General features: G+C 45.1%; 1 protein-coding gene across 1 annotated transcript; it reads right to left on the minus strand.

The window, feature by feature from the left end:
* Positions 1-2,322: 2,322 nt before the first annotated feature.
* Positions 2,323-8,255, minus strand: LOC102425339 (poly [ADP-ribose] polymerase 8-like). Its single transcript, XM_023749231.1, has 5 exons — positions 8,047-8,255; positions 7,186-7,256; positions 5,567-5,644; positions 4,722-4,816; positions 2,323-2,736 (listed from the first exon to the last, which is right to left on the minus strand). Exons 1-5 carry the CDS (start codon positions 8,231-8,233, stop codon positions 2,649-2,651), a joined length of 519 nt encoding a protein of 172 aa, XP_023604999.1. The 5' UTR covers positions 8,234-8,255; the 3' UTR covers positions 2,323-2,648.
* Positions 8,256-12,191: the final 3,936 nt, after the last annotated feature.

The raw sequence follows: 12,191 nt of genomic DNA on the forward strand, positions 1-12,191 counted from the left end.
AAACGTGTACTTTTTCTGATTACAAAGGTCAGAGGCTCATTTTATTAGATGAGAAATAGAAAAATAAACAAAAAGGAACTTGTAACACCATCATTCAGAGATCTCCCTTCTGCTTCTGTCTCACTCCCGTCTCTTCCATATGCTCTATATCATATTAACACATAGAATATATTAAGGGTAACACACTATGTCATATAACACAGAGACTATATTAAGGGTAACATACTATATCATATAACACATACAATATATTAAGGGCAACATACTATGTCATATAATAATACTAAGGGTAACATACTATATCATGTAACATAAAATATACTGAGGGCAACATGCTATATCATACAGCATATATATACAAATATTAAGGGTAATATAACATGGAAAGATTTTTGTCCTGCTCTTTCACTTCTTCTATGAGTGCTGTTTCTACACTGTGGAATATTTTTCTAAACCGCTCTGAATTTACATTTAAATGGCTCTATTTGTATAAATAAAACTGAATAATACATCATTAGGTTGCTTTCCATTCTTTTTTTACACTAAAAATATTGACAAATAGCTCCCTGGATAAAAATCTGCATGCATCTGTCTTCTCCCAGAACGATTTCCAGAATTATTGAGTAAAACAAATGGTCTGACTATACTTGGGAGTCTTGTGCTACGTATAGTGTTTAATTGCTGTTTTAAAGGGTTACCACACTTTATAATGAAATCAGCCAGGTTTTCACACGATCCCTTCCCCACAGCCCCATCATCGAAAGCATTTTCTCTTTTGGCCCATCTTTGCCAGCTGCGCAGGGAAGAATAAATTCTGCGTGGACTTATTGCTGGTGGCAGGCCTGGGATGCTGAGAGGCAGACGGGGTAAACCAGAAAGACAGACCAGGAAGGACCCGATCTACAGTCCTTCTCATTGTAGAGAGATGTCCAGACGCTGCCACAGAAGTTTATCCCGAAGAAATGAATCGGAAGGCGCATACGGCCTTTTAACAACCTCTCCCATGCGAACATTAAAGCATTCCTTATGTGATTTCTTAAAAGTCAGTATCCTCCCAATTCCTAACACTACCAATTTCTTAAAAAAAAAAAAAAAAGAAGAAGAAAAGAACTAAAGGTTCCCAAGGCCCTCCATCCGCGCAGCAGAGCAGGCAGATGTTAGGAGGCGGGCGTTAGGGGTTCGCCATTAACTGGACGCTGCAGGTGCCGACCCTAGACTCCCCTTGGTTTCCAGGCCTCACCTCAGAGCATCACCAGGAAGGGCGCTGCGTGTGCAGCTCCTGCCGCGCTGCCCTGCTCTCCGATGCCAGCGATCCCCGTTCCCGGTGACTGCGTGAGCTGCGGGCGCAGCTGACCTGTGACACCAGGGGCCTGACTGTCCTGAAAGCCGGTGTGGGCTCACGGGGACCCACAGCAACTCGTGCGCGCCTGCCTTTATCCCCGGGGGAGGTGACGGCAGAAGGACAGGACACGTGTGCAGACAAGGAGGACACAGGAGGACCCGCTGCGCCCTGTCGTCTGGAACTCGGGGCCGAGAGGACCTGCCCGCGGGTCTGTGACCCGACACACGTCCAGGCTGACCCCTGACACCGGGTGTTCAGTGGCCTATTGATCCAAGAACAGGGTGAGCAGAGTAGGCTGATGGTTGTTCGCATGGAAAATACGACAAGGACTAAATAGCAACACAGGAGTAAACCCTGTTTCACATACTCACACTGTAAGCCTCCTCTGCCCACCGTGTATGTGGAACGTATTTTCCTATGAACGTGTATTTTTTAGGACAATGTGTGTTAGAATTCCTGCCCATTCATTCTCCTTTTACTGGAACTGAGGGGAGGGGGCAAGTCACCGAGCAAAGCGCACTGTATACGGGGTGCGAGTCTGAAACCTCGCGGGCAAATGATCAGGATCCCTTTCCTCCCGGCCCGTGAGAATGCCGAGGCTGGTAAGTCCTTCCTTCCTGAAGGTGTTGATCACCTTGTTCTCAGACGGCACGAAGCGAGTTGTTTTTTATAAGCACATGCCTATGCGGTAAATTCACTGAAAAACATGAAACGCCCTCATTCTGTAGCAGGGCTCCAGGTGAGGCCTGTACAGGTGAGTCACGGGTTCATCACATCCACACAGACCTTTGATCCACAGGAGCCGAGTCAGAGCTGTCACCCGCTCACGAGGGTGGCTCCGCACAACCAGCGCTGCTAGGGACACGGCTGGGCGGGGCGGAGAGAACCGACTCTCACAGATGCATCCTCAGGCGCTTTTCCTGTCCCCCCTTCACCCTTTCCCGACAGGTCTGCCTCCATGGAGGCGAATGGCTCTTACAGAGAACTCAGAGGTGCTTAGCTGCCCCTCATTAGATGTCGCATTAAAAAAAAAAAAAAAAGACACCAAATAGCCTATTATGCATATTGAGGTACTTTTGCTCTTCAAACTCCATTAAGTTCTTATAAACCTCAATTAAGTGAAAGAACAGCTCATTAGAACAGCTTGTGTTCAATAGACTCGGAACCTCGCAAAGAAGATGGGCCCAGACCTGAGGCCTGACCCTCCCCTTCCCACGTGTCCAGCCCTCAGTGTCTGGGACCAGACGGTTACATCCCTTCTCATCTGAGCAAATCACACTCATCCTGCGGAGTCACCTGCACGTCATCAGGCCTCTGGGAGGCTGTTTATTCTGGAAACACCCTCTGGAGCTGGAGAGAATCTAGAGGAAATCTGGAGCAGGCGAGAACATGGCCTGCATTCATGGAGATTTGAATGGGATCAAAATGGATAAGTGACATAAGCAGGGGTGGGGGACAAGCACAACCATTTATGACTTCATTTAAATAAAGTCCCAAATACTTATCTAATTTCAACAGTTGATACAGTATCCATAATCTTATCAATAATGGGAAATACTGGGAGAGATTATCCTAGGTGTTTCATAAATGCTTGCTGAGAGAAAACACAAACAATGCCATGTATGTGTGACAGTATAACTGAGGTCTAGGCAGCATGGAAATAAGGTGTTTTTAGAAGTTCTGACCTATGAAAGCAGTCAACATAGGCCAAGGTCATCCTCCAACAAGACCACGTGTTCAAAGGAAGATGCCGAAGTCCGTCTTGTACGGTTAATCCTGTCCCACCGGCTGTTTCCTTTCAGTGGGGGAGGGGGTTACGTTACTGCAATTAGAGTTTTAAGCTTTCAAGCAAAGTCCAACTGAAGTTAAGAGATTAGTCATTGTTTTGGACGACTTGCTGATCGTTCCTACTGCCTCCTTCGCTTACTCACTCTGAAACACTCACAGAACAGCCCTCCCTGGAGCCACGGGCAGGATCAGCAGTGAAACGATCGCAGCTCATTTGCTAAAACTTGGACAATTGTAAAGATCTGCTTTTCCCATATAATCACTCTCGCTCCATTTCGGCTTCCTAGGCCTCAGGAGGTGGGAGGGAGGGGTCTGGGTGCACAGCCCCAGCTCCGCGGCTGCAGGGGGTCTGGGCTTCCGCCTCTGCAGTTCAGGCGAAGCCTTTGGAATTAGGGAGCAACTGCCGCTGCTGCACTTCCCCACGGAAAGTGCTTGTTCGATCGCAAAACCTGGCTGTGTCCAGGGAAGGGAATGGAACCAGGGCACGGAGGCGGCCACTGGGAACCGCCCAGCACCCACAGCCTGAGTTTCAGACAGGCCCACGCTACACCAAATGCCAGGATGCAAGCAGGACTGAAATCCAACCAAAACACAGCAAACACCAGAAGCGGGCATCGCTCCAGCACCCACAGAATTCAGTCTCGAGGGGAGGAGGTAAAGCGAAACCTTGCAGGCGTGAGAAGGACAGGGAGTGAGGGCCGAGCCCAGTGCAATGGGAGCGCCCAGGAGGCTCCAGGCAGAGCTGCGTGCTGGCAGGGGCCCCAGTGAACACTATAGTGGGGCTGAGAGGGAAAACGGCTGTGCAAATGGCCAGAGTCAAGTGGAAGAAGCCTGGCTGGACCGATTCGGGTTTGGGGGGGAAGGCCGGGGAGGCCTGGAGGCCACGGGCCTGGGAGACGCGCCTTTGGGCAAAGACCCGGAACCTGCCGCCGTCGAGCTTTTTCGTGGGAGGGCACCCCCAGGGTGTATAAGGGGGTCTTCTTACTTCAAGGAGAGAAAAGAGAGGCCAAGAAGGAGGGTGGGCTCTTCTGGATGATGAAAACGAGTAAAAACGGTCTAGAAATGTGTCACCAAAGAATATACTAGGTGACGCAGAATAAAATGCATACCCTTCAGATAATCACTGTGCGTGTCTAGGAGGGTTTTTCCTTCCTGGTTCTGAGGGGCCAGGTCGCAGAGTCCGGTGCGACGTGGTTACCAGTGGGCAAGCGCTATTTCCTTGTATTGCAGTGGGCATGCGTTATTTCCTTGTATTGTTCGCGTGGAAGTGTTACGGTAACAGCGTGGGCCCAGCTGGCCCAATCTATCATCAGAACTGATTGACACGACTTAAGACTGAGGTTTTACCAAAACTAGCTCTCCTAGCTAACGAATTTGAATGCAGTCGATGGAATCTTAAACTACGTACAATAAACGCACAACCCATATAGGCACGAAGATGCCATCCTGTACACGCAGGAACATGCTAGAATCTCCCCAATATTTTCCAATATCATTGAGCCCAAGAAAACGTCCACTGAAATAACTCCCACAGAGGCCCCCATGCCTGACCGAACGGGTGTCACTTTCATTCCCCGCGGCGTCAGTTTACCTGAGAGAAACCGCGTGCGGCCCGTAGATCTCCCGGACCGCCGACAGGTCGGCCTCGAGCTGCGGGTGCTTGTGCAGCTCCCCGTCGTAGTTCACCTGCGGGGAGGGGGTCAGAGGGGCCAGGTGAGGACGACAGAACCCACCCCAAGCCGTCCACCCCTTGCGCAGCTCTGGAGGTGGCACTTCCTCTGTCACCTTCGCTTACACACACAGGTAATTCGGCTGTATATCCTCCCAAGTGCTTAGGCTCACATACAGTGGGGCCTTGACTTAGGAGTGTCCCGACTAACGAGTTTTTTGAGATACCAGCTGTCTCTCGGCCGATTTTTTGCATTGAGTTGATAGAGTAATTTGAGTTAATGAGCTCCTTAACGAGCTCTGTCTCAGAACGAATTAAACTCGTAAGTCAAGGCCCCACTGTACGTCTAGTGCAGTGGTCGGCAAACTCATTAGTCAACAGAGCCAAGTATCAACAGTACAACGATTGAAATTTCTTTTGAGAGCCAATCCATGCTTTGTTAGAGCTGTCATCATCTCAAAATACGGACCAAGCACCGTGTGCTTAAGAACCGTAAATCAAAAGCATAAGAAGTGCCGTGTGTAAAGTCACGACCATGAAGTAAGACAGTGTCAAAGTCCATGAACGATGACAGTCGGAGAACGGCAAGAGCCACCTTAGCTTCTGAAAAGCGTAGGACAGGAGAACGCGATGAGCCGTACGGGTGCCCTCGTCAGCCACAGGCTCTGAAGGCCGCGTGGGCCTCAAGGAGCGCAGGCATAGACGTCCACGGGACACGGGCGGAATCGCTACGTGGACAGCGGGTGCCGGGGACCCCGGGCGCCTACCTGTCCTCCATAATAGAACTCCTCAGAGTCGTTATCCCCTTCCGAGTCTTCTTCCACTGCACTATTTTGTCTCGACTCCTTAAAAGAACAGAGCAAGGAGACAATTTATTTCAGTGGTCAGAAGAGCTTGCCTCCTGAAAAGCAAGTAGCAAGCGGCCATAGCAGGTGGGTCTCTGCACGTCCCCCGGGTTTTACGGGAGAACATTCTTGGTGCGTATGAGCCAAGAACACAACAGCCAGGAGGAGACGGTGTGGGGAGTTCACTAAGCTCTGTGCACATATTCTTCTAAAGTTCTACTTTGCTTATCCTCATGTGTACAATTTAATGTGTTGCGTCTATATAAGAAACTATATATAAGCAATTACAACTCTGAATTTGTGCTGATAAAACAGCTGACAAGCTCATGCTGATTCAATTTTTTAAGTTTTATTTTTCAATTGCAGCTTGCATTCGGTATTATTTTGTAGTGCTTTCATTTGCACTGACTCAATATTTTTATTAAAAAGGTTCTCAGCATTATTATCACAGGCGGTCCTCACTCCCACTGCCAACTCTACACAATGGTGTGAAAGAAAAGACGCTCTGAATCCAATCATTAAAAAATCAAATTATGAAAATAAATATGAATCACATTATAAAAAAAGACCTTTCAGAACACAGAAACTGCTTTCAATTTCAGATGCAAAAGGATATTTAATTAAATTTGCTTGAACTTGAAGGTTGAGTTTCTAATTAACTAACCCACATCTGTAATGTGTCTAAAGTACAAACAGTGGAAATTCATCTGAATGAACTCATGGTTACCAACAGTTACTATCCCTATTCCCAGCTCCGTTAAAATAAGAAGAAGGAAGGTGGCTTCCTTCAGACATACGAGTCTATTAGCCCAATGTCTTATAATCATCCCTGAATCTCCAGCCCAAATTTCAAACTCTTTAGGAAAACAAAAACCTGGGAACGAGCGCCTGGGAATGCTCCAGCTTTTGGTGTTAGCCACCGTACTGCTAACGCAGTGGTGCGCAGGGTGGATAGGGACGAACAGGACGAACCCTACAACTTTGAAAGCGTTGTGTTGAGTGCATAGTTTTAAAAGCCAAGAACGGATGGCTCCATTGCACTCAGATTGTCTGTGTAATGCCCCAGTATTCACAGCTTCAGGTAACGTTTTCTAAGGGTGAGTTTGCTGTCCGCTGCTGTTAACACGGCGAGAATAACAGGAAGCCGTACCCACACTCTCTGCTACCTCAGCTGAAGGGTCACTTCCACCCGTGGAACCAGGTGTCGTTGTTAGAGGAGGGGGAGTCCTCGTCTAGTCCGTCGCCGGTGGGAGTGGAAATCGTGCCATATCCCCAGAAAAAGAGTTTTTTGAGACTCAGACAGGAGAAGGAGTGGTTTCTATTTGCTTGGAATTAAATCCCTGAGGTTCCTAAGTCCCATTCCCCTCTGTCCCCCCGTAAACTAAGTTCATTTAGGCCATTCCCCTTCCCGCACAATGAGTCCCGAAGACCCAGGGTTTGAGCTTCCTTCACTATTTGCAATCTTAACCTAAATAACAATGATGATGCTGACTACAAATACACAGCAAATTTAAAATAAATACAAAATATAATTTACATACCTCCCCATTTTCCTTCTGTAATTTGGATTTTATGGATAAGCAACAGTTAATGTCATTTGTTTTCCTTAATTCTGAAAGTTATAAATTAAAAAATCATTTTAGTTTTTAGTATACTATTAACACACATTCATAAGTTTCAGCATAAAAATATCTCTTAGGTCAGCAGTTCTCAACCTGTGGGTCGTGACCCCTTTGGGGGTCGAACGACCCTTTCACAGGAGTCGCCTAAGACCATCCTGCATATCAGATATTTACATTATGATTCATAACAGTAGCAACATTACAGTTATGAAGTAGCAACGAAAATAATTTTATGGTTGGGTCACAACATGAGGAACTGTATTTAAAGGGCCAGAAGGTTGAGAACCACTGTCTTAGGTGATTCCTTTGCGAGAAGATTCTGAAATTACATTACATTGGGGAGTTACATAATGACAAGCTATTCTGATTTTTCATTGCTCATAAAAATATGGTCAAACCGAAATGCCACTATACAGATGCTTTCAGCTCTCGATATATATATATATATATCATGTGATCTACAATGCCTCAAGTAGGCTTGTTAAATAAATATTCAGTTTGTCTAGCAGTGTCATTATGCATGAAAACATTTTCAAAAGAACAAATATCAACATGATACCGTTAAACAAGACTTTTTTACAGTACTATAAATGTATGCACTTAAACAACTGTCAAAAAACAAACTAAAGCCCTTGAGATAGAAAATCTGGATGGAGAACCAGATTTCTAAATGCTAAAGATTTACTATCTGTTACATGGGCTCAAGGAAACCAAAACACAAAGCTACCTAATAACCAAATAAATATTAACCTAAGACAAAAAACAGTGTATTCCTATTACCTGTTGCTATTCGGTGAAAAATTACTGGAATTGGCTCTGTGGTAACTAACACATCTTCATCATTTTCTGAACTTGACACGTAGGTATTATCTGCAAAGAAGTATAGACAATTAAAGGCATAGTAACTTGAAAAAGTACATCCTTTATAAAAGTATAAAGTTATATCCACATCACCTCTAACACTCATGAAGCACACACTGTTGTTCTAATAAGTCAGAAAATAATGAAGTAAATTGCCAATGAATGTGTAAACTCATTGTGAATGGCACCTCCTAGGGAAATACAGACTTTGGGACAGACACTGCCCACATCCATCTAAAATGGCCCATCTGTGGCAACGAATCATTTGGATGCAACAGGTTGCCCCAACTCACTGAGCAGGGGCCTTCCCGGTGCCACTCTCTACGCAGGAAGCAGAGCGGAGGGAGGAAGCTCACCAGGACCCCAGGTGCCCCCAAAAGACTCCACATTAAGTCACTAACGAGTCTGAGACAAAACTTCTGTTGTAAATCAGATCCCTCGTGTCACTCTAACATATGTATTGTTTCTTTTTCTTCATTTTTATTTTTCAATGACGGTTTATTTTCATATTACTTTGTATTGGCTTCAGGTGTACAGCATAGTGGTTAGACAACCATATGCTTTACGAAAATAAGGTATGTTCTTGAATTGATACGAATCTCCCAATTCTTCTTCCACAAATTAACTTCATCTAAATAGTACAACACAAGTGAAATGCACAGGACACTTCATTACTACACAGGGTCTCTGTTTCTTATGCATTTTTTGTTTCCTCTGGGAAAATATTTTTTATAAATTTAGGACTTTTCCTGATAAATCCTGATTTTCAAGTACATGCTAACTCAACAGAACACAGAGCTGTTTATCCTACTTTGCTCACTGATGATCACAGGACATAAGTGAGACAGCTATTTAACAAACATGTTATCAATTCAATAATAATGGCCCCATACTACGCTGAATGATGTATAAAATATATGAATTACAAATATAAAAACAGAGGTACAGAATATCCCTTACACACAATAAACAGAAGCCTGTATTAATTTTTGCGAGGGGAATGACAATATGGTGACTGTCTAGATTAGAAACACAATCAAAGATCTCCAGCCAAGTTTTCATAATATTGTGTCAGTGCAGTGAGAACATGCTTTTTAGTTGACAGATATCTAAGTCATCACTTTCTTTCCCAAGAAACATCTGTACTGTTTTTAGACCCTGAGCAGCGAGGAAAGATAGTCCCACATACTCACAGCCCAGCCACACAAGACTCAGTAGACATAAGGCTGAGACGGTTATTCAGAAAGGAGAGAGGCCACATGCATGCGTGTGGATTAGATTTGAAACCAAAAAGGTCGGCCTCGTTACTTCGATTTGTTTTCATGATGAATTCTGCCTTATTTCATTTTCACGCAGCATCATGTGAGTTTCCTGTTTCACAAGTGGAACCACAGACTAAGGAACGGATTTGACACAAATTTGTTTTTTCTCCTCATTAGTTGAGACCGCTTATCTGGAGTCTCTTCTGCCCAGAATCTTGGGCTTTCAGGAAAGGATGCAAAGAGCCCTCCATTCAAGCCAGTGTTTAAATTTCTTTAACCCTCGTGAAGAGTCCTACTGACTCAAAGCTAACTGCCTCTGAATAGACTTAATTAGTTCTTCCCTGTGCACAGCAGACTCCTTGCAGCAAGCTGGTGGAGAAAAGGAGAATGAGAAGGAAGCATTAAGGCAACAGAAGGAACCACTGAGCAGCGACCAGGGGAGACGGAGAGCCATCCGAGAGGCGGGCACAGCCACCTGCAATATCTCAGAGTCACGGAGGAAGGAAGGTTTGCCTAAAGCATCAAAAGGCAAGTAAATCACAACTTTGTTTCATAAAACAGGGACATAGGATGGAACGGCTTATGCAAAGTGTTGTCACTGGAAGGCAGTCAGATTTGACCCAAGAATATACAGTTTGGCCCTGGCCGGTGTGGCTCAGTTGGTTGAGCTATGTCCCAGGCACTGAAAGGTCGCTGGTTGATTCCCAGTCAGGGCACATGCCCAGGTTTTGGGTTCAGTACCCAGAATGGGTGTGTGGAAAGCAACCAATTGATGTTTCTCTCACATCCATGTTTCTCTCTCTCTCTCTCTCTCTCTCTCTCTCTCTCTCTCTCTCAATCCCTCCCTTATCCCTCCCTCTCCCTTCTTTTCTTGCTAAAATCAATAAAGACATATTTTTAAAAAGAGAAAATAGAATGCAGTTTAATGCACACACGTTGCATCATGCTGAAGGACAGGATGACGTATTAAACATACCGTTTTCTCAGAGACTTTCACCAGTTTGTATTCGGGGTAGGACGTAGGCACTAAAACACTTTTGATTTCTGTTTCTGGCTTCATTTACGCAAACCAACCACGTGTTCAAGTTCCATGACAATATATATTAAATCGCCTTTGCAATATAATAGGCCAGCTCACAAAGGTACGTCCAAGTCAGAAACAGACAAAGCCCCTCAAACCCAGACCTTGCTTCCGTCTGCCTGTTCATCCTGTGGCCTGGGCCACGGCGGTCGGATGACACAGAGGAGGGGCTCCGAGGCACGGAGCCCACGTGTCCTCTTGTGGCTGTTTAGATGTGATCTCTGAATCCTCCTCACACTGTGTGACACCTGTTACACTGTCATCACCTTGTTCAGACGTGGAAACGTGGGACGTAAAAGGGTGAGGGACCACTCAACGTAACAGATGGGTCAGTGGCAGAGAATGTTTCCCAATTCAAACCCCTTCCCGGGAATTCTCCCACGTGACTCGAGAGCTGCCAGCTGTTTTATCTTAAAACTGTTGTTGAGGACCGTGAGGTTCTGTGACGTGTACGTGCTGAGGTCCTATAGATCCCTCTGAAAGGCTGTGGAGAGTAGGACCATGTTCTCTTCCCCTCCCCCCAGACCATGCGAGCAGGACCGGGATGTGCGCAGATGAGTGGGAGCTATGGAAAAGGATCGCTTAAACGGTTGCTTTTATTTTATTTCAACTGCAGCATCATTAGGCCAAGTCACTCCATTACTCATCCCTATGTGATTGAAGAGAAATAATTCTAAATGAAATCACACTGTTGTTAGAATATGGATATTTCCCCCGAATATAAGATGTAACATTCAGGTCAACCCCCCAAGCCAAACAATGATTATCCCTCTTATTTATTTTTTTTTAGCTTGATCAAAACCCAAGTTTCTTAAACAGGTATAACTGCTGTGACAAAATCTGCACGTGTGTGTGCGAGGCCAGGGTATTTTGATGCAAACAAGATGATGCTGGATAATGTATTGTCCCTCTTTTAAAGACGAGGAAACCAAGGCTCGGAGAGATTAACTTGCTCAAATTACATAAGTAATTAAAATAGTAATACTACAGTTAGTAGTGGTGAAACTGACTGAATCCAAAAATCAATGCTTTCTTTTTTCAGTAGCAAATATTGTCCCTCAGCGATTGCAATACCCTGTAGAACATGTAAAAGGGACAAAAGAATCCATAAGCCTGGGGGGGGCGGGGGGGGGTGGGTGATGAGAAAGAGTCTGCTGTTCTGCTATAGCAAACTCATCACCCAGGACTGACATTTACCTTTAAAACACAAGCTACAATGCAGACTCCACAGAGGAGGACAGTGAGCCAGAAGGCTGCTCTATTCCTTCCCTGTATTTTGAAGAACCAGCATAGCGTTTAGTATTCCACTCATTTACATGCGATTATGTACACCTAAGACTCAGTAAAGACCCTCCTCAATATTCATTTTCTCTAAAGCAAACTATGAAAGGAGTTTCAAACATGGCACAGGCTACTTAATATATTAATATTATAAAATGACAAATCTGTTCCTAAAGAATACACAGGGTCGCATAATCCTGAATTTGAAGGATTCTGCGGACACATTTCCACGGGGCAAAGAAAATTCCCTATTTTTAAACTTAGATGACGAGCTAATCATTGAACCAGATAACCCAGGAAAGGGCGGGGGAAGCCTGAGGGAAATTAGCAGAAGAATTGGTCAAAGGGGGAAAAAGACAAGAACAAACATAAAACAAGAGAAAGGAGAAATAAATGCAGAGAAGAGGAAGACTTTAGATGTATAGGCTGTATGCTAACAA

This window comes from Myotis lucifugus, unplaced genomic scaffold (assembly GCF_000147115.1).
Source record: "Myotis lucifugus unplaced genomic scaffold, Myoluc2.0 scaffold_4128, whole genome shotgun sequence".
In the NCBI taxonomy this organism is placed as follows: domain Eukaryota; kingdom Metazoa; phylum Chordata; class Mammalia; order Chiroptera; family Vespertilionidae; genus Myotis; species Myotis lucifugus.

What these genes read in the sequence shown, in the direction of transcription:
- LOC102425339 (XM_023749231.1), bottom strand. Translation starts at nt 8,233, where the DNA reads ATGAGTGTTAGAGGTGATGTGGATATAACTTTATACTTTTATAAAGGA. An exon ending in TTTTCACCGAATAGCAACAG is followed by an intron (nt 7,257 to 8,046) that starts GTAATAGGAATA and finishes TATAACTTTCAG; the next exon opens with AATTAAGGAAAACAAATGAC. An exon ending in AGTTCTATTATGGAGGACAG is followed by an intron (nt 4,817 to 5,566) that starts GTAGGCGCCCGG and finishes CCCTCCCCGCAG; the next exon opens with GTGAACTACGACGGGGAGCT.